At 36.6% G+C, this 22,453-nt stretch overlaps 1 protein-coding gene across 3 annotated transcripts in view; it reads left to right on the top strand.

Moving 5' to 3' along the window:
- Window positions 1-20,558, top strand: part of LOC140143879 (receptor-type tyrosine-protein phosphatase delta-like) — a 284,842-nt gene extending 264,284 nt beyond the window's left edge. For 2 of the 3 annotated variants that reach the window (XM_072165736.1, XM_072165794.1), the window contains 23 exons: window positions 697-714; window positions 3,291-3,408; window positions 4,077-4,271; window positions 4,711-4,803; window positions 5,123-5,419; window positions 5,661-5,969; window positions 6,550-6,656; window positions 6,909-7,116; window positions 7,773-7,875; window positions 9,363-9,681; window positions 10,449-10,651; window positions 10,969-11,167; window positions 11,655-11,954; window positions 12,107-12,232; window positions 12,415-12,569; window positions 13,118-13,403; window positions 13,962-14,055; window positions 14,525-14,601; window positions 14,780-14,914; window positions 15,422-15,547; window positions 16,115-16,269; window positions 16,896-17,031; window positions 17,648-20,558. In XM_072165736.1, the coding sequence (XP_072021837.1) occupies window positions 697-714; window positions 3,291-3,408; window positions 4,077-4,271; window positions 4,711-4,803; window positions 5,123-5,419; window positions 5,661-5,969; window positions 6,550-6,656; window positions 6,909-7,116; window positions 7,773-7,875; window positions 9,363-9,681; window positions 10,449-10,651; window positions 10,969-11,167; window positions 11,655-11,954; window positions 12,107-12,232; window positions 12,415-12,569; window positions 13,118-13,403; window positions 13,962-14,055; window positions 14,525-14,601; window positions 14,780-14,914; window positions 15,422-15,547; window positions 16,115-16,269; window positions 16,896-17,031; window positions 17,648-17,713 (3,825 nt within the window). In that variant the 3' untranslated portion in view covers window positions 17,714-20,558. The remainder of the gene's footprint in view (window positions 1-696; window positions 715-3,290; window positions 3,409-4,076; window positions 4,272-4,710; window positions 4,804-5,122; window positions 5,420-5,660; window positions 5,970-6,549; window positions 6,657-6,908; window positions 7,117-7,772; window positions 7,876-9,362; window positions 9,682-10,448; window positions 10,652-10,968; window positions 11,168-11,654; window positions 11,955-12,106; window positions 12,233-12,414; window positions 12,570-13,117; window positions 13,404-13,961; window positions 14,056-14,524; window positions 14,602-14,779; window positions 14,915-15,421; window positions 15,548-16,114; window positions 16,270-16,895; window positions 17,032-17,647) is intronic. The other variant, XM_072165844.1, reaches the window with a different exon arrangement.
- Window positions 20,559-22,453: the final 1,895 nt, after the last annotated feature.

Here is a 22,453-nt window from a genome sequence, read left to right as displayed (position 1 = left end):
CAGAACAGACAGATGGAACTCAATGACTATTGATTTTGGCCCGACAATGGTGATCTGTGTTTTTAGTGTTTTTGTGTACTTCTTGTGTATTTTATGTTTTAAGTTTATTTTAAGTTTATTTTATCAAACTTTTGCATTTTTTATCACAATTGTCATTTCAAACACTGAAAACTCTTGAATGTTCATTTTTACACATTTTCTCATGGCTCTTGCTGGCATGATAATTTTGATTCAATATTTTTCAAATTTTCTGGTTGATGAAATGAGGTAAAGCACCAGGTTTACATGAAACAAATGTGTTCACTCAATTCTTATGGTGTAAGTCCAAAACTTTTATGCAAGTTTCCAATAGGTTCTAAAGTATTTTGCAAAGAAAATTAGATCTAGCTGATCTCTACGAATCTTTTGGTTTTGAAAATGCAGGATAGACTTGTTACAATATAGAAACACTTAAAGCTTGAGGCTAAAATTGCTTTTTATTGTCAAAACAAAAAACAAAAACAAAAAACTGGCTTCTTTGGAAAACTAATGCTAATGCCACAGAGCCCAATTTGGTATATATGATTTCATTTCATTGTCTATTAACTGCCCTAATTGGGACAATTAATATTTTTGTAGCTTATTAACCACCATGTTATACACCTTCACCTAAACCCACCTTTTCTCTCTAACTTTTGTTTTTTTTACGACTTGTAGGATGACATCGATGATCAGGTACTTAACACTTTTCCATTGGCGTTTTTAGGAATAATTGTATTAAGTAAAAACACCAAATAGACGCCAGTCACTGTGATTGGCTGGCGTATGCGTATCTACATTCGTAATAGAAACACCATCAAACACCTCAAATAGAGGGTTGGGTATGTATTGGGAAGGTTCTGTATGACAAAGGAGTGATGCGATTCCTATTATTGAAGGAGAACCATTTTTGTTTAAACGTGGAAATGAACTGTACTTATGGTTTCGAAAACACAAGTGAATCACAAGCTTAATTGATCGGTGTCCTAAGCTTGGAACATTAATACCAAATGGGCTCAATGTTAACCCATACAAATTAAGCATTTTTCTGTGAAAAAAAAAATTATTAAAAGTTTCCTTTTGGTCCTCCTTTGTCATACATCTTGATGCCCTTTCCAGTCATCTACTTGTTCTTTAGCATAGGTCTGAACAAATCTTTCATCACAAATTTAAAGGAAAAACAATACTGCACAAAGTAGAAAACAAGTAAATGAAACCCACATGAGCATTGGGCTATTCCAGTTGAAATCCATACACCCCCTATGGAAGACATTACCTTAATCGTCCACACAGGAAGTGTGAATTTCAAATGGGGTTACCTGCATGGGTGACTCCATTTGAAATTCACACTCCCTGTGTAGAAGATGAAGGTCATGCCTTCCATAGAGGGTGTAATAGATTTCAACTGGAATAGCCCATTTGGAAATATTGAAACAAACAGGGTTATGGTGATATCCAGATGTTTCAGAATCAAAAACGCAGAATGATGTTTTTGTTGTAGTGTGTGAACGATCTTCAATCTGCCCAAACAGGTCAGATTGTAATATACATGACCCTGGTTGGTTTTCAATGTTTCAAAAGTTCTAAAAATAAAATGAAATCACCAAGAAAATATGCACCAGAGCTATATATATAAAATAACAATCCGCTAATTTGATTAATCCAACATCAAACTCATTGTTAACATCTAATCATCGCACTACAGTTTAATGTTATAACACAAGGGTGATCCTAACAAAACTTGACTATATATGTTAATCATCATCTAACTGTAACAAAGGTTTATTTATTTTAAGTCCTTATAACGATCAAAATCGATAGGTTGGTCTTCGATAGGGTTTGTTGACAAAATTGGTTGAAAAATCAAAATAGATAGGTAACTCTAGAAACCTGCAAAGTTTATCAGCTTAGTTGCTGCATAGTGCGCTGCTCTGTTGTAGCTCTGCACCCTCACTTGCAAAAGCAGAATTCAGTGACCCCCTATTGAACTTTGACCTTTTCCTGTAATCTGTTCCAATTATACACTACTCCACTCGCTTATCATGTGGTACACATGGAGTTCAATTTTGTGCACACTTTTGGGAAATCTTAACATTGGTTTATCAGTGTGTATCACATGATGGCAAATATTCTATTTCTTTCCGCCATGGGTCACTGAATTTAAACTGAAAGTGAAGGATTATGGGAGCCATTTGTGTCTAGATTGACCTTTAACCCCCATCTTCCAAAGAATTCCATCAATGAATGAAGCATGGACCCTACCAGGTGCATGTGTTTTTTTTAGAAAATGAAACAAAAAAAAAAAAAGGATTTGAGATTTTAACTAAAATTGTTTCTGACTTACTGAACACAAATAAGGTAAAGTTTTGAGTATGATTTGAAGTGTGCATCTTTTTATTATCAATCTTTGCCGTGTCATTTCCATGTGTTTTTTATCTTCTTCCATATTTTTATGCTTTTAACACGCTTTTTCGGAACGAGTTTGACAAGCGCACTGAATGCCATCTTTTTGACAATATCTCACCGCTGCTGTATAAACTATAAGATATTCTATTACTATAGTGTATTTCTTAACAAGTACTTATTTCTTTCCAAAGTATCAATAAGTAAGTAAGGTAGCTATATAACTGTCAACTTATACCAAGATGTGTTCTGTTGAAGGTGGTATAGGAATGAGTATCCTAACAACTTGATTAGTTTAACTTTTAGTTAACTGTACTTTCTCTATAAATAATTTTACACTAAGTATTCACTTAAAAACATTAATAATAAACCTCGTCTATGGTTACAATGGTACAGAGAGAGAGTGATTATTTTCAATCAAAAATCCCTAAGCAAACAATTGATTTGAGGTTGCTGCATACAGGTTGAGGAATGAGAATTGGCACAAGAACCTCTACCCCATCCAAACATGTTATACAGACAAACCCTATCTTCCATTATCTGATATTTTTTTCACATATGTCATATTTTTGGTTCTATTTCTTGGAAAGTTAACCAAATTTGGTCTTAGCACTCCAGGGTGATTTTCATAGACTTCTCTGTCCTTACTCGATCTGACTCAAACAGTAGTTGCTCAAGTCACACCATACCGCCGGCCTAGTGTGGTTACTCCCACTATTCGACAAGAATAGTGAGAGTTTAGTCTAGAATATATTCTGTCTTTCCTCTCCTTCTGTATCATTGTAACCAATTTAAAGCCACCCAACCCCCAACCCCAATTTTATATTGACACAAAAAGACTAAACTCTTGTACACATTTTACAACACAGGAGATAATATTGTATGATTTGACACCTAAAACCTGGTATTCCATTGAGATCGCTGCCTACACTGTGAAAGGAGACGGAATTAGAAGTCGGGCAAAACTGGTCCAGACGCCTGGTCAAGGTAGGTGTTTCTTCTTCATAAACGAGCTTGTTCTCACAGTACAGAGAGTGTAATTGTGGGAAACACTGTTAAATGAAACACAACTTTTTGCCCCTCCGATGATGCTACGCAAGTCCAGGTGGTTTTTTTTCTGAGCTCAAAAGTGTTTCCCTGTGATTTTTCGTACTGCAATTCTCAACAAGGCCAGTAGCCAAACATGTTAATATCAAATATGGCAAATTCATTGCTATACTAGTTTCCAGTTCTGTTGTATCAAGTAGTTTTGAGCCTTTTGGATTCAAATGCAAGAGAATGCCTGTGTAATGCCAAATAAACTGACTATATAAGTGTTTGCGACATGATTTGCACCCTCCACTCTCTGCATTCAATTGGAATTAATGCATGACCCCAAATTTGATGATATGAAATGTACTAGAAATGCTAATAATTATTGGCAATCACATTACTAAAAAGTCTTAAAAGTTTATTGGTCCCTTTAAGGGTGTTCCTAATCCAAATGCCGCTGTTGGCCTCGTTTATTGCTTAGAAAAAAATGGTGTAGATTTTGTGAATTGCCCCAGTTATTTGATCATTTTATTGTATGTAAATATATACATTGAAATGATTACAATTCTTGGTATGCTGATTGTGTGCGCAATTACCAATCTGTTTGTTATTTTATTTCACAGTGCCAGGAGCTCCAACTGATGTGAGTGTGGAAATGCAGCCCAATGGTGCCTACTTAGTGCGATGGAGTAGCCCCGTAGCCACCCATGGTGATATTTTGCAATACCGCATTGAATACTATCCTAATATCGCTCCAGATCGTATGCTCTATATGGAGTTTGATTCAACGATATCCTTCTGTCAAGTCGAGGATTTGAGTAAGTGTTACCATCATGCAATCTTCAGTATATCGTATATCAACTTATCAAAGATTCTGGTAAAAAAGAGCCCCAATTTGTAACCAAGGCTAATTTTATACCAAGTACCTCCCACTTCTTAACCCCATGAGAACTACCTGCCAATTTGCCAAAAAGAAGTTTTTATTATCAATTGGACCAATCAGCAACATTGTTAGAGTAGTTTCACCATGCAAAAACATTGGGGTTAATTATTTGCAAAGCTCCATTCTGATTGGTGATTAAAATGAAGGTATCATGTAATTGACCAATCAGAGGCAATGTTAGATTGGAAGGTAGTGCTCAGGGGGTTACGGCATTGGTAGTTGGGGTAATTGGGTCACACAAAAACCACAACGTTCATGTTGGCATTTATTGGTCTTATCCTAATAATCAATGTTTGTTATTTCATTTTATTCAGCTCATGGTATGGGTTACACATTTGAAGTGAAAGCTAGAAACAGCGAAGGATTTGGTTTGCCTGCTGAACAACAAGTGACTACCCCAGAAGGAAGTAAGTGTTGAGAACCATCGCATGTTTGCTAATCAAGAATGTCCCAATATTCATCAAAAATTTGTATTTTGTATTTCTAATTGTGCTGATAAACAGTGATATCCATGAAAGCAGTCTAGTAAAAATATACAATATGACTTTGGGTTATTCCAGTTGAAATCCATACACCCTGTATGGAAGAGCTTAATCTCCCACACAGGATATAGATTTCGAATGGAGTCACCCATTTAGGTAACCCATTTTGAAATTCACAATCTCCAGTGTTTTCATAAACCACCTTGCACAATTATTCACAAATAATTTGCATTATTCTTCGCAGAACCAAAAGGTGCACCTACCAATGTCATGGCCAAACACGAAACAGACACTAATTCCATTACGGTGACATGGGATCAACCAGAGCTGATGGAGCGCAACGGTGTCATAACCAAGTACATGGTACTCTACTATACCGAGACCAACCCAGGAGAAGACATTAGCGAAGAAACAACGGATACTAAGCTGGTGGTTATGAATCCGTATCCTGTTACACAGTATATCTTCCAAGTTAGAGCTTACACTGCCGTCGGTAATGGTCCGTATTCCACCCAGGTGCACATCATGACACCACCTGAGCGTAAGTTTTACTTTCAGTTGTCTTGGCTTTTTATGCATTAATGTATACACTATTGGGGTTAGAAAACACCAGCTTTCATAATTTAAATGGTTAAATATGAAATGTTAAGTAATTTTTACCTAAAAACATTATAAACATATTTTTGAATTTAAGTTCTTCCGAGACATCATTTCAAAGACCGTGAAATAAGTCTGTAACGTCAAAAGATTTGGATTTATGAATTAATTTTTATTCATTACAGCACCACAAAACCCACCAATCCAAGTGACGGCTGTCGTCATGAATGGTACCGCAGTACGTGTGCATTGGAAGCCACCACATGACTTCCAAGACCACATGTCCGGTCTCGGCTATATCATTTACAACATCCCATCAGCGAATATGCACAGAGATTACAAAACGTGGCCCAACACACACATTGGTGATTTTGATAGATACGACCTGTCTGGATTGCGAGAGCTGACGGAATACGCCATCATCGTGGTGTTGAGAACTCCACAGGGGCGGTCACCACCATCGACTGTTGTACGTGTGACAACAGGAAGCGCAGGTGAGATTCTTGGGAAAACAGTAATATGTAAAAAGGTTTTTGAAGTGGTGCAATGCAAATGTGGGGTAGTTTTTGAAGTTTGTTCGTTGTATAATGAGGAGGTATAATATTTTCAGGATTCCCTTTTACAAATTAAGCGTACTACTAATTGTTCAGCACATATTATTGTGCATAAGGTCCTATGCACACGCTTGTATATGTGAGGGTTAACATTCAAAAAGGACCTTGCAAAAGATTATACTTGACATCCATAGTCTGATCTCTTGAATGCATTAATATTATTCCAGAATGTCTTCCATAAAGATGAGTTGACATGATTGTTTATCAACAAAGGCAAAGGACTTGTCTATCGTTATGCTTGAGCGAACTTCATATAACCACCAAAATATTTAATAGCCTTATTGTGATGTAGCGAAAGTTTTAAAAGCATGGATCCTGAGCAAAACGTAATGCTTGCACATATTGCTGGGCAAGGAACAATGAGCATACTACCTGGCAAATGACGTCATAATATGTCCATACATTTCCACAGTTTGTATTATGTTTTTTATTTATTATTTTGTTCCTGCGTTGCCAACAGAGCCATCTTCACCAAGGAATTTCCAGGCCAGAGTTGAAGGTAGAACAGAGGTCAGACTTCAGTGGGATCCACCAGCTAGCTTAGAGTTGCCTGTCATAGGATATGTGGTAAGACTTGCAAAGACATTGTTTTAAATGTTGCATATTTTGTTCAAAGTGTTTTCTCCATTAAAGGCTAACAAATCTAGTTTAGCTTCACAAATTACAGGTTCTTGGATGTCAGAAATTAATTTCACAACATCTCTGTCTTCCAAAAAGATGCTGTCAATCTCAAAAGTATCCCTGGTCATAGGCACCAAGGGTATACCTCATTTTCGAACTTGCCTAAAAATTGTTCTCTTCTTTCTTGCTGTGTTTTAGATCAAATACTCCACAAGCCGCGAAGCACGCACAGAGCGTCCTCAATATGTGGATGCAGGACAGCAATGGGACATAGACCAAAACCAACACAGTCTTGTGATAGCCCATCAGTTGAAGCCTAACATGGAATACGAGTTTGACATCAGAGCTCGCACTAAGAGCGGATTGAGTCCACCAGCCATCATATATGTGCGCACTAAAATTGCTGGTAAGTATCAAACTAAATATGTGATCGTACACCACGAATGAGCCGTAAATGTCCTCAATTGTATTCCGAGTTACAGTGTAAAATGGGCACCCTGCGTAATGAGATACACGTAGGTACCAATTGAGGTACCTATGAATGTAATGAGATACATGCCCATTTTACACTGTAACTCGTAATACAATTGAGGACATTTACGGCTCATTCGTGGTGTACGGTCACATATTAGCATTGCAATACAATGCAGATTTCATTGATATTGTGCAGTAGATTGTACAGCACTTGATTTCCTCTGGAAAATGCACTATATAAATTCAAAATTTATTATTATTTATGCTGAAGATAACTTCTTATGTTGTCAATGTTGTAATCTAATTTATCTAAATATTCTGAGCTTACCATAATGACAATTCACTAAATCTGCCTACATTTGGTTGTTACCAGAACCAACCAGTTTCTTTCTAAATACAATTAATCGCTTTCTGGGTGCATCCTCGTCAGCAGCTTCTAAATGATTTTTTTGTCTCTGCTGTTAATGCCCAGTTATGGCATGTCGTAAAAAAAAAAAAAAAAAATAAGTTTTAGCCTCAAATTGTGTATTTGTATTAGTGAGACTCGATAATTCGTAAAATATTTCTGTGTTGCTTATTATTCCCTAGCACCTGAAGCTGTAGAGGAGCCCATCATTGATCCTACCACAGTCAGTGAGACCAGCATCAAACTCAAACTGCCCAGGGTGACTGGACACTCAGGACCAGTAGAGTAAGTAGAGTAATCTCATGAAAAAAAACATATTTAAAATTAGCTAAACATCTCAAAAAAAGTAACTAACCCCCCTTAAATAATGGCCATTATTCAAAAAGGGACTGTTGTATTACAAATCTGTAAAATGTGTTGGAAGCAGAATTTATTTCTGCGCATTTTGACACCTCATTTGATAGGATAATCCAGAAAACAATAAAACACTGGTCAATTTAATGTAGTGAGGTCCAGATTTGAAAGTTGCACTTACATACAAATTTTTACAATACAAAAACACTCAGACATCATTACACAGATTTCTTTCCATTACACTGAATACAAAATCAATAGAATTTACTGCAACTTTCAAATCTTGGGATACATTAATTTAAATGTACGCTGTGACGTCAATGTTTAGTCAATTGCTACAAATGAGGTGTCAAAATGTGCAGAAATAAATTCTGCTTCCAAAGCATTTTACAGATTTGTAATATAATCACCCGTTTTTGAATAATGGTAATTAAATAAGGGGGGTTAGTTACTTTTTTTGAGATGTTTAGTTGAAGATGAAATATGACTGCACAATCAAAGACAGTCATAGTCGCTACACCTGACCATAATCCTAAGCCTAGGTTTTACCCTAATCTCTTAATCGTAACCATAATCGTAACCATAAAACCTAACCCATATAATCTCTTGGTGTGACAGCAGTTATTTGATAAGTCTATCTCCCATAGTCGTCATCATGTAGGTAGTTGCTTCTAAATATTCACAAGAAGTTTGTTCTGCTTTACGAGGCAATTTTCCTATATGTGACAGGATTATTAAGGCGAATGAGTCTAATGTTGCTCATATTGATTTTTATGTATTTGCAAAAATATGTTCATATCATGTTTCTTATTGTTTTTAGGATCTGATAAATCACTTATATAATTTTATATACCAGAAGTTCAAGTTTCATGAGGTTTGCATCAAAATGAAGCAGTGATTTAATAACAATTTACTTTAATAGTTTCAACATTTAAAGGAGTATTTCATGATCCTAGCATCCTCTTTTTATGACATTTGTCAGTAGATATCCACGAAAAAAGCTTATTCCCAAAATGTCAGTGGATTCCAATTTTGCGTTTGCAAGTTATGCATGATTATGTGTATTACACTGCTCCATAGACAATGTGGTGTAATTTCATTCTGGTATACCAGAACAAAATTCAAATTTCACGATATCTTTGCTAAACGAATTAATCTGCAAGAAATTTTTGGTAAATAAACATTATGTAGCCAGAGATTTCCAGTGATATAAAAATCTCAACCTTTTTTGAGAAAAGTGGGGGGATGATGCTGTGGATCACGAAATGCCCTTTTAATTTCCCTTGATTGCATCACATGTGAAGATAAAACAATCACAGCAACCAGCAGTAAATACCTAGTCTAAATGAAAATACCATTGACCACAGTACAAAGTGTATTATTAAACACTAAATTAATGCCAACCCTTTTTCTTGCAGCAATGTTTTCATTGTCGTCGTACCCCTCCTGACAGACAACAACGGGCGGCCAATCATCCCAGATAAACCCACCGACAGCTATTCGTTGAGTGATCTCACCTCATCGGACCGAAGCCGTCGCGACGTGTCCGATCGTCGTGAACAACGCGCTACCGAGGCGGAGTCTCCTTATATCTCGGCTCAGCTGAGAGGGAATAACATGCCACCTAACTTTGTGATAGGAGATGGCGCTGTGTATAATGGATACTATAATAAGCCGCTGGAGAAGGGAAAATATTATTCATTCTTCACAAGAGTCACCGTCATGTCTGAGGATGAGGTAATGGAATGCATTGCATCATTAGTTGTTAGTTATTTTCTAGATTTAACCAATTTGACGCAAGCAAAACTTGGATCAATATTGAGCCCGATTTCATTTTTTGCGATCAATTGGCAATCAATTACAACTATATTGCCCTGATTGCCAGGGCAGGAAAAACCTCCTATGTGGCATGTGCCATTGGCCCCTGAACATGTTTAAAGCAAAACTGCCTATGTAACATGTTGGCAGTTTTGTTTTAAACATGTTCAGGGGCCACAAGCACCTAGGAGGTTTTTCCTGCCTAATGACAATATGCTGATGAATACCAGAGTAGGCTATTTCAGTTGAAATCCATACACCCTCTGTGGAAGACATGATCTTAATTCAGGTAACCCCATGTGAAATTCTCACTCCCTGTATGGAAGATTAAGGTAATGTCTTCCACAGGGGGTGTACAGATTTCAACTGGAAAAGACCATTGTAAACCATTTTATAACCTGTGAAGCACCTTGCATATTTCAGCAAGAATGCATAATGGCAAGAATGGCTATGCACTATAAAAAAACTAAAAAATTATGCCTTCTATAGTCAGTAAAACAAAGGGATAGTTTATAGTTACCCAAGATTTGCCAGTATAAAGAAAACACATTGATATGGTGTACCATTTTGCTAAGCAATACATTTTTGTCACAAAATGTTAAAAATCAGTGGAATCAATCAAACAATCCTTATGTGGTATTTTACACACCTAATTTTACTTCACACTTTGTTTACGCCCTTTACAGGAGCCGCTTACAAAGTCCAGCCGTTACACCAGAGCAGTGAAGGCAGAGAAACCACCCAAAGGCCAATCAACGTCTTCCCCATCTAACCCTGACCAGCAAAGTGGCAAAGGAGGCTCATCTTTGACCACCATTATTGCAGCTGTTGTAGGCATCGTTCTCGTCTCCATCATCGCTGTCCTTATTGTTCTATTTGTTTGCAGGAAGTAAGTATGCCACAGTTTAATTATAATGAAAGACAGAGATAAAAAGACTAGATCACATCTGACGTCAGGGCAAAGGCGCACCGTGATTAGTTGCCACCCTGTGCAGTACGGCATTTTCTGTCTAGTTGTCAGAATTTCAGACGCGAACTAGTCTATTTATCTCTGTCTTTCATTATAGCTATGTGACTCTTTTTGTTTTTTATAAGTGTAAAGTAAAAAAAAATGTATTGTGAGAGTAAAGAAATTACCTAAAATTGGAGCCAAATTTACAAGTTAAAACCTCAGTAAACTCATTATTCAAAATTTTCCTCTTATAGGCGCAATGGAAATGGCGACCCTGGACCAAAGAGGAAAGAAGAGGTGTTACCCAACCCTACTGACCCTGTTGAGATGAGACGTATGACTTACCAGACCCCAGCTATGATGTCTCACCCGCCCATCCCTATTGCAGAATTAGGGGAGCACATTGACAGACTGAAGGCTAATGATAATCTGCTCTTCTCACAAGAATATGAGGTAAGGTGACACAATTTTCTTGCTGAGAATAATATAATATAGTCATAATGGTACTAAGATACCACACCTATTTTGCAGATCATCCATTTGCAGTATTTATTTTGATGGAGAATTTTGCTAACGATGAGTATTAAAGAAGATTGGTGTAGTCAAATTCATCGAATAAGAATTTATGTTTGACACCCTCCAATAGGTGACAGAGTGCTTCATAATTGAAGTGCACTATAGAGGGCAGCATTCCTACTTCATTGATGGCTAAACCATGAAATCCTTGATTTCAGATAATATATGATGAACTGCAATTATAGGAATTTTATGAATTGAAAATGAATATTGGTTATACATAAAAAACTATGATGATACACATGTCTAGTTATATTCAGCAATGTTCACACTCACAAATGAATTGATGAACATATGACAACACACCACCCTACCTGTTCAAGACACAAATTTCAATGTTCCTTCTATTTTGTATTTGCCATAGTCCATCGAGCCAGGCCAACAGTTTACATGGGACCATTCCAACCTAGAGGTCAACAAACCCAAGAACCGCTACGCCAATGTCATCGCCTACGATCATTCCCGGGTCATCCTCACCACCATTGACGGCATCCCAGGTAGTGATTACATCAACGCAAACTATTGCGATGGATATCGTAAGCAGAATGCCTACATCGCTACTCAAGGTCCCCTGCCTGAGACCATCTCTGATTTCTGGCGTACGGTCTGGGAGCAGAGAACGTCCACTATTGTCATGATGACCAAATTGGAAGAGAGGAACAGAGTATGTATATCATTTTGGTTTCATTCAATTCAGAAGCACCTGTATTTCAAAATTGTAAAACGAGCGCATGTCGATAATATAAGTTGCAATTACATATATCAAAGCATATTGATCACCATGTGTTGTTCTGTATTATCTCTCTTTCTCTACAGGTTAAGTGTGACCAGTATTGGCCAAGTCGTGGCCAGGAGACATACGGTCAGGTTCAGGTCACTCTGCTGGACATCACAGAACTAGCCACATACACGGTCAGAACATTTGCTTTGGTTAACCTCAAGGTAAGCAACTATTTATTTTCCTCTCCCCTTTGATTTAAATGAACATTAATTTTGGTAGATATTACTCTTATTGAAAACTCAAGTAAGGTCCATAAATGAAGAATAAATGGATTTAAAATTTCATTATGCATATGTAATACTGTAATTAACATTTGATATGTATCTCTTGTTTGACCCTCCAGAATCGCTCACAAGAAAAGAGAGAAGTACGCCAATTCCAGTTCACTGCATGGCCCGACCATGGTGTACCTGAACACTCCTCATCAGTCCTGGCATTTGTACATAGAGTAAAGGCTTGCAATCCTGCTGATGCTGGTCCAGTGGTGGTACATTGCAGGTAAGGATATCATATTTAAGGGATGTGCAATATGCTACTAATCTTTCATGAAATAGAGAAACACTGAAGTCAAATTTCTTAGTTGAACATATGTTTCAAAATGTTTTTTTTTCTCAGTGGTCTACATGGAAATATGTACACTATCAAGCCCTTGCCAATTTTAGAGGAGCAATGTTGTCAATGAGTCTGCAATAGCAGGTCACTTCACAAACAAGCACATGCTATGCTGATGTGTAATATAGACCTGTGGTTAAAGCCTGCAGAACTGAGAAAGGAATATTTACAGCAATATAAGGCTTCATTGTACAACATCTACACCATTTAGTAAAACAGACTGATCTGTTGCCAGTGTTTGGATGTGGGTTCCTTACCTTGTGTTGGCTATCAAGTGTCAGCACCATACGCCAAGTTTGGCCACCGATCAGTTTTGTTTTCACATTTTGTGATTAATATGGGTATTACTATGTGTCACTGGAATATTAATGATCAAAATTGTAATAGTCTTATATAAGTCAAGATAATAAACAAACTAAATATTTCCTCCACAGTGCTGGAGTGGGTAGAGCTGGTGCTTACATCGTCATCGACTCTATGCTGGAACGTATCAAACATGAGAAAACAGTGGACATCTATGGTCATGTGACTTGCCTGAGGGCGCAACGTAACTACATGGTTCAAACCGAAGAGCAATACATCTTTATACACGAGGCATTACTAGATGCAGTCATCAGTGGCAACACAGAAGTGTTGGCCAGAAATTTGTATGCTCACATTCAGAAATTAACACAGTTGGAACCAAATGAGACTATTACTGCCATGGAGAGTGAATTCAAGGTAAGCAATTACATATTTGAAGCACTGTATCATGTGACTAGAATACTCTTGTTGTTGTTCATCAGAATGAGATTTTTGCCATTTCCAAACCTGAAATATTTCGGTTTTTCAGTGGATTTCAACGTCTTTTTTTTGTTAATGAAATTTCCGAGTTATCCTTAATTTTCAGCCCAATTTGAGCTATTTTACTCCAACTTTTTTAAAGCATTTTCAGCTGTTTTCACTTAAGGTCAGTCTCAGGTCTTCATTTTCGAGACCCCAAGTAATTTTTGGGAAAAAATCTTGCATTATATAACGAGATAAGGGCAAGAGCTCAAGAGCTCTCACACCAAGTCTTTAGGCTTAGAGTTTGGAATTGGATAAAGATTTGGATTACCAGATCAGGGTTAGGATGAAGACTTCAGTATTAAAATTTAAGAAAGGAATAAGAATTGCATCCATTACAATGTTATACAGTTGTTCTAATGAAATTAAGCAGGAAAATCTATATTATATTACTTTTCTTTACTATTATGTAGTTATGATTAATGTTCTATCTATCTATCTATCTATTTGCAGCGTCTGGCCAATCAAAAGGCCCTGCCTTCCAAGTTTGTGAGTGCCAACTTACCAGCCAATAAGTTCAAGAATAGGCTGGTTAACATTCTTCCATGTAAGTAAAACCATTTCATCTCTCTTCAACAATTTGTTAATTTGAGGTGGGGAAACACATGAGCAGTCCAAACAATTTTTACATCAGCAGGTGTCGCTTGAAATAGTGACTAATGCTTTTGGAAAGTTAACTTTTGGAAATAGTTTGTATATTTATTGATGTGTGTGTGTATGTGTCTTATCAGGGTGCGCTTGTTTTGAGACAAATTTGCCTGAAATCGGGATATACAGTCAATTGAGGGATATCCCTGGTTCCATTTAGTGCTTTAAAGCTATGCAACTGGGTCTGTGTGTGTGTTAAAACACTTAAAACCAACTCATTTTTGTGTGAAGTTTGAAAGTTTGGGGAACTGCATTTAGCAGGTGTGTGAAGTCATTGCCAACTGGGGATATCAACCGGTTGATGGTACTGAGCTAATGAATAAAACAAGAATTTTAAAGGTATAACATGAAATTTTCTAATGTTTCAGATGAATCAACTCGAGTGTGTTTACAGCCCATAAGAGGAGTAGAAGGCTCTGACTACATTAATGCAAGTTGTATCGATGTAAGTATGATATTGAATTCAAAGCATTATTCCCTGTTCTGTTCATCATGCATCACTAGCAATGCTAGCTAGTTTCATACTTCAGATGGACGCCGAAACTTTAGGTGACACCCTTGTACTAAATTTAAAATGTAGTCAGCATGTGCTAATTATTTATGTATGCATCTTGTTTCTTTAGGGATACCGATCACGAAATGCCTACATAGCAACACAAGGTCCGCTTGCCGAGACAACGGAAGACTTCTGGAGGATGCTGTGGGAGCAGAATTCAACCATCATTGTTATGTTGACAAAACTTAGAGAAATGGGAAGGGTAAGTTTGTATATGATAACAAGAGGATCTAGTTTTGAATACACTGAATACAAAAATTCACCATCATTTAGATACAGAAGATGTAAATGTAATGTTAAGATATCTAAAATATATATCAGGTAATGTGTGTCAAATGTGTTTAGCTTATGGTATGTGTAGCACTAAATCAAAAAGATTTAGTTAGATCCCAGAGGTTAGGGTGGTTCAAGCATGATCTGACTCTTAATTGATTGACTCTCATTGTCAGAATCAAAGTAAACATCAAAGACAAGTATCAGATATTACTCCTCCAAAAATTTACAGTTTCTGGAAATAACATAGTTCCAAGAACTATAAATTGAGTGTTTCACATGAATGGAAAAAAGTATATCAACTTCAACATTTGGGGTTATTGTAGGGTTGCAGTTACCATCCCTCACATCTCTTAAAAATAAATTTGGTGAGATTGTAAAAATACAAATACAATGACTTCCCTTCATTGATTGTTTTACTCTTTTCCATTTGCAGGAGAAATGTCATCAATACTGGCCTGCAGAAAGATCAGCTCGTTATCAGTACTTTGTTGTAGACCCAATGTCAGAGTACAACATGCCTCAGTACATACTAAGAGAATTCAAAGTCACAGATGCAAGGGTAAGATGTTCTTTCATGTAATCTTTGTCTTTTTCCCCTCCTCATTTTTCTCTTTTTCCTTCTTAATCAGTTACACTGTGTGCCTATTTGAAGGGTTGGGTGAGGTGCATGAATTTATTAGTGCTGATTCGCTACTCTGATAAATCTGCATCATTTTCAACGCTTTTTCTTTTTAGGTCATAAATTGATATGGGAGAACAGAGCAGCTCTGCTGACCTGCTCCCCCTTGCTAATTGTAATGAAAGTGGCGGTTGAAAAAGATGTGGATGGTTTCTGTTGATACCTTACGTCTATTGTGAGTGCAAAGGAAGGTCATCCAGAGAATTATTTATGAAAGCACTTAGAAAAGTCATTTTGTGAATAATTTATCTACTGTCGGTGCAAAGAAAGGTCATCCATATAACCGTTTTACGAGACGCACTCTATAAATAAATAGCAGTGGTGCCGACTATATATTCACTTAACACCTATCATTCTTAGCCTAACTAGCAGGCCAGAAATTGTATTTGCCATGTGATAATAACCACAGTATCGAGCTTTAACATGATGATTGTTGACACATTGCAGGACGGACAATCGAGAACTATCAGGCAGTTTCAGTTCACGGATTGGCCTGAGCAGGGCGTGCCCAAGTCGGGCGAGGGTTTCATTGATTTCATTGGACAAGTACACAAGACCAAAGAGCAATTTGGGCAAGATGGACCCATCACAGCACACTGCAGGTATGGTTGTAATTGCCTTGACATGTATTTGTTTAACCCCCTGAGCACTACCTGCCGATCTAACATTGCCTCTGATTGGTCAATTACATGATATCTTCATTTTAATCACCAATCAGAATAGAGCTTTGCAAATAATTCACCTCAATTTTTTGCATGGTGAAATTATTCTGACAACGTTGCTGATTGGTCCAATTGATAATGAAAACTTCTTTTGGCTAATCGGCAGGTAGTTCTCATGGGGTTAAAACAATTGCACTTTATAGAAATTCCTCAAATCATAGTGGAAGTGGAAAACTACAAGAAATCATTTACAGCATGTTTGCCACTTGGAAATGGTGATATAATTTTAAAATTGCAGAAGACAATTCCTGTCATTTGATTTTTCTGTTTCAGACCTTTAGGTTTGGAAAAGGAATTTCGAATCCACACCCCTTTTTATTTGATTTCGAAAAGTTGTAAAAGACTGTCTCCGTTTGCAGTTAACCCCTTGCTATCCCTTGTTGTGTATCTGACTGCGGCACACAACTAACCAGAGCCTGAAGTAAATCCATAAAACACACAATTGAAAATAATAGCCAGATAATTATTACTTATTATTAAAACTCCTCTTTTTTGTTTCACTTCAGTGCCGGAGTTGGAAGAACAGGCGTCTTCATCACACTTAGCATTGTCCTAGAACGCATGAGGTACGAGGGCGCTGTTGATATGTTCCAGACAGTGAAGATGTTGAGAACGCAGAGGCCGGCAATGGTCCAAACAGAGGTAGGTTAATATATTTGTAACTAGTAATAATAATACAAAGCTGTGCCTGTTCACAATCCTGGCTTAATATGATCATGCGTTTACAGTAATATTGTGTGGGTACCCGCTAGTAAAACATTATACTGTCACTTGGCTTACTAGAAACCAGGGCCGTGTTTACTCTTTCTGGCAATTAAATTAGTCCCAATTGTGGCTCTGTAATTCCTTAAATTGACTAATTGTAATACAGCATTGCAAATTTGTGTGCACCAAATACAGTTTTCACCGGGCCATAATTGTGACATACACCCTCTGAGTTGACACTGACCAGGGGTATTATATAGTTTTCACTGGGCCAAAATTGTGACATACAGCCTCTGAGTAAACACTGACCAGGGGTAATATCAGAAGGTAAATTAAGAATATGGACAATGTCATTATCATCCAATTATAGACTTTCCTGATCCTTGCAAAATCTGATATTATTTTGTTTTTGCTGAACCCTGAGTGCCAAATGAATAGTGTGAATTATCTTGGACTGATTAATCTTGTTTTAACTGAACTTCCACATTTGTAGTGCGGAATTATTTCTTTCACCTATAACACCCATTTTCTGTATCGTTTTCGAATTTGACAGGATCAGTATCAGTTCTGCTACAGAGCGGCATTGGAATACCTTGGCTCCTTTGATCACTACACATAAACTCTTCCAAAGACCCGAGTGGAAAAGGAAAAGGGTACCAGCAAAAGCATTATCATTTTATATGACTGGTTTCTTTTTTACAAGACAATGTTGAGGAGACAAAAAAAAAGACTTTTATTTGCTTTACGTCGATGGCTACACGGACCTATAAAAAGAAGGCATTGTGTATTTTAATGTAGCCAGGACACGTATGAAACCAGATTTCTATGCATATCGCTATCTTCAATTTTGAAGAGAACTACTGCTTACTAACTAAGAGGTACTTTGAAGGAAACAGCTTTCCTAAGTCAATGTGAGACACTGAAAGGAACTGCTTGCAGAAATGCTGATAAAACATTGACTATCAGGAGATACTTGAAGAAGATGAAGAAGATATGGGAGTAGCAGAATGGATACTTCAGTTGCACAAAGCAACAATAATGTGCATGTGTACTTAAAGATATATTTTGTCAAATGACTCAGATGTTGTACATTGGATGATGCTCTTTAACTTTTGGATGAGTGTGTTACTGTTCTTGGTCGGTTCGCCTTTATTATAATGACTGACTTGCAAAGGAGGAGGATGACATTGATGGTGATGATGCACTTCAAAATCAACTTATAAATGCTGCAAATGACGGAACTATCATCAAGTTCCTGCGTTCTCTCATTTCCAGAGCATGAACAAATATGGGGCAAAAATATAAAGAAAGCATATTGCCTGGGGCAATTAATATTACTTTAAGATGCAGATGAATTAATCTGCTGTTAGGAAATGAGAGAATATTGGGCTATTCCAGATGAAATCCTTACACCCCCTGTAGAAGACACAACATTAATAATCTCCCACACAGGGGTGTACATTTCAAATGGAGTCACCCATTCAGGTAATCCCATTTGAAATTCACACTCCTGTGTGGGAGATTAAGGCTGTGTCTTACATAGGGTGGATGGATTTCAACTGGAATAGCCCAGTAGCTGGAGATAGTGTAACAAATAATTTTGTTTTTGATCTGAGATGATACCTTTAGGTAAGCTTGTCTATATCAATCCTGTTTGAACACCGATTGTGTTAATGTCTACATCCCCAGCGAGTGTAACTAACAAAATATGCACAATCTACTATGTATAAAATATGAGACAAAAATTCAAAATACATGATGGCATGTATTGTAATTCAAATGTGCAGGAAAATTATGCTAACCCTTGTTTTTGAAAAAAGGAATTGCTGATTTCTACATGTGGGTTTTTGTACTAAACAAAAAGAACATACCTCAAATTGCATATATATTGCACACAATCCCTCGACTATATTTTTTCAAGGTGTTTTAGTTAAGCTTTTATGACCACTAAATTGCATTTGTTCACATTGGGTAAGTGATGAGTTGGTTGAATAGCCAATAATGATTTAGTAGTCACAAATATGGCATATTACAAAATGGAGGACAAGTCTTACAGTCAATGCCGGAGCATATTGCTTAAAGAGAACTACAAATAATATTCTCTGATGGGAATATGCTGGATTTTCTGATTTTGATTTCTGTTCCAACTCATCTTATCTCTAAATAACCTCCTTGCAGAATTTTTGACAACATTTTATCTCCATTATATGGACATGTTTTTTTTAAATTCAGAAAAACGATTTCAAGAAGAAGAGTGTGAAATAATGTAAATATGTATACTCATATCTACCTTGCAAGCATTGACAAGATATGTACAAACTTCTTTTCCTTGTCCTTTTTGTTTGTCTGTCTGTCTGTGTATTTTGTTTCTTTTTAAAGTCACAGCAAATCTTCCAATTTAATAAAAAAAAGTATGTTCTCACCAAATTTGGAATGAAGTTATGAAGTTGGTATTGAAATTCGGAAAAGCGTACTTGTTTGGAGGTATGTTGAGAATTTATTATAGCACAAAAGCAGTGTCAACGTTATATACTAGATTGGGAAGTGGTTACAGTCATACAACACCTCAAGGGCTTCTATGCAGTACTTCTCAAACAAGGGGCAGGCAGCACTGACCAGTGGTGCATTTCACTGACATTTATGGCGCATCGCAAGTCCTTTTATCCATTGTAAGTTCAAACCTGTTGTAACAAAATCCAATGGATGAGTTGGGATGGGTTTGAGTCTTTCAATGGTTTGAATCTTACGATGTATTGTAAATATTATTGAAATGCACCCTATGTTGTAATTCAGTACTACCAGAAAAGTTACACAGAATATCAGTAATAATCACTACCCAACTTAAATTATGTTTGATTTCTTTAAATTAATTTAAGTACTATGTTATCTTTTTTTTGTCACGATAAGTTTATGTTATTTGTTTTATTAAAAATGTGATTACTTTGTTTACAAATCAAATGTTCAATGCATATAATATGTACATTATGACTATAATGTTTTTGTAATTATTAAGTTATGATGATGACTTTCAAATAAGTAGATTAGAAAAGGATTTGGGCTGTAAGTTTGATACACAAATACTGTACATAAACTGCACTGTTTTAGCATAAATGGTGCAAAGAATTCTGGGATATTGTATATGTTTAGCCCAATTTATAAGGGATTGCCTTTGTAATATAGCACATACTACGGGGGTGTCCCACCGTGCATCCATGCAGTTCACTCTTTTACTAATTAAATATAGGAGACCAATATTTTTTATATGTTCAGTTTAGTTTTGGGTGACACAGGTTGCCACTGTTAAGTCAAGCATTTGTAGCATGTTGCCAAGCTTTTAAAGATATTCATTTATTTTGCAAGTTGTATTCATTTGTTGTTATTTAAAATACCAAAACCAGTGTTCTAGTACTTTGTTATCACTAAAATGTTACATAAAGTTCATTATTTATGCCAAATTACAAAAATAAACGTTCTGCAAAATTGGCCAAAAATGTTCCAAAGATTTTGAATCAGTACCTAGTTTTTCAACCAGGAAGAGTTAGCCAAATAAGGACAGTGCTTTTAATTATGTAGATGAATTATGTTGTTATGATTGTATTTTATCTAGTGTAAGTAGATGCATTTTAACTATTTGTTTAAAGGACGACAAGACAGATTATATATTAGAAGTTTTTAAGCATTTATAATGTATTCTCTACATTGTTGTGGGTGATTGTTGGTGCTTCTTTATTTTTAGTATGGATAACAACGAAACAAGAGAAAAGATAGATGTTTGAGTAGAAAGCAAGCTTTGTATTAGGTGGATGCTAGCCAGCTTTTGCTCTGTAGGTAAATACCCTGATGGTATAGATGAGTTGACTTCAATGTTTATCAACAAAGGCAAGGGACTGGTATATCGATATGCTTGAGTGAACCGCATGCAACCACTACACTGTTCATTAGCATTATTGTGGTGTGGCGGGAGTTTTAAAAACACTGGCCCTGAACAAAATATGATGCTCGCGCATAATGCCAGGCAAAAAACGATGGAAAGAGCGATGATGCGTGCGCATACTGCCAGGCATTGACGTCAGAAGTTAACTCATCTATTAAAATGGCACCGGACTGTATTCTGTATATTACACCTGGTGAAAGCTTAGTGTACATGTACACTAAGTGCATACCAGCAGAACTCGTTCAAAATATGTTCTGGACGATTAGATTTCATCTTGTCAAATTATCAACAAACATCACTCCGATAGTGGAAGCTGTCGGGTCAGAAAATAACTTGGTTTTGATAAGATGAAATGTATATTTCTACAGACCTACGGAATCTCATCCAGAACACCTGAGAAATGATTCACTTTGACACCTGCTTGGCATTCGCATAATATCAGGCTTGATAGAAAGTGTTATTCCAAGATGTATGGGCGAGTCCAAGATAGTGTTAAATATGATAGCTGGCAGATACAGGCTATCCCATTTAGAATACATACACCCCTATGGAAGACATGACCGTAATCTCAAACACAGGGGGTGTGAATTTCAAATGGAGTCACCCATTCAGGTAACCCCATTTGGAATTCACTCTCCCTGTGTGGGAGTTTAAGGTTGTGTCTTCCATACGGGGTTGCAACTGGACTAGCCCGTTACTCAAGAGCAAGAAAAGTATTCTTTGGTTGCTAAGCATACAGCTCCCAGATTTGCTCATGAAGTGTAGCCAGCTATCCTAATTAGAACTCTCTTGCACTCACTCAAAATAGGATTAGAATTTTATTTTGATAGGATTTCTTGGCTAAAATAGTTTTTATTTTACGGATAAAAGTTCTGTACATTATACAGACAGTGAATTGTTTTTTGACAAGATATTATCGCAGGCGACAAATTCTCTTCTTTTTTTGATTTCGCTTATCCTTGATAATAGAAGTACTTGCTCAAGGATGGTGGTATAAGCCTTACAAATTAAGTTGTAGATAAAGGTTCTTTAATAAAGTGTATAAACTTTTTTTTTCTTTCAGACCTGTGTATAGTGTATTCATGTAAGTAACCATATTATGCGACCTACTGAGAGCAATTTTGTATTCATTTAAATTATCGTTTATGTTTGACCTTTTTGCATGTGGAAAGCTTGAAAAGGTTAATCAATGATATGTTTAAGGAAAATCATTGATTTAAATAAGTTGGATATTACTGTCATGTTAGACCTGGTCCACACAAGTGTGTTGAAACCGATCATGTTACAATCGTATTACAAACTTAGTATTGTGTGTGCACCAAATGTCATGGGCATACTACACACTACGTACCCTAATTGGGATTATCTGCACCCTCAGTTGTTTTTGTGTGCAAGAAGTTGAGATGTAACCGGAAGTCTGGATAT

The sequence above is a fragment of the Amphiura filiformis genome, chromosome 1 (assembly GCF_039555335.1).
Source record: "Amphiura filiformis chromosome 1, Afil_fr2py, whole genome shotgun sequence".
In the NCBI taxonomy this organism is placed as follows: Eukaryota; Metazoa; Echinodermata; class Ophiuroidea; order Amphilepidida; family Amphiuridae; genus Amphiura; species Amphiura filiformis.
This window is presented reverse-complemented; position numbering and strand designations above follow the sequence as displayed.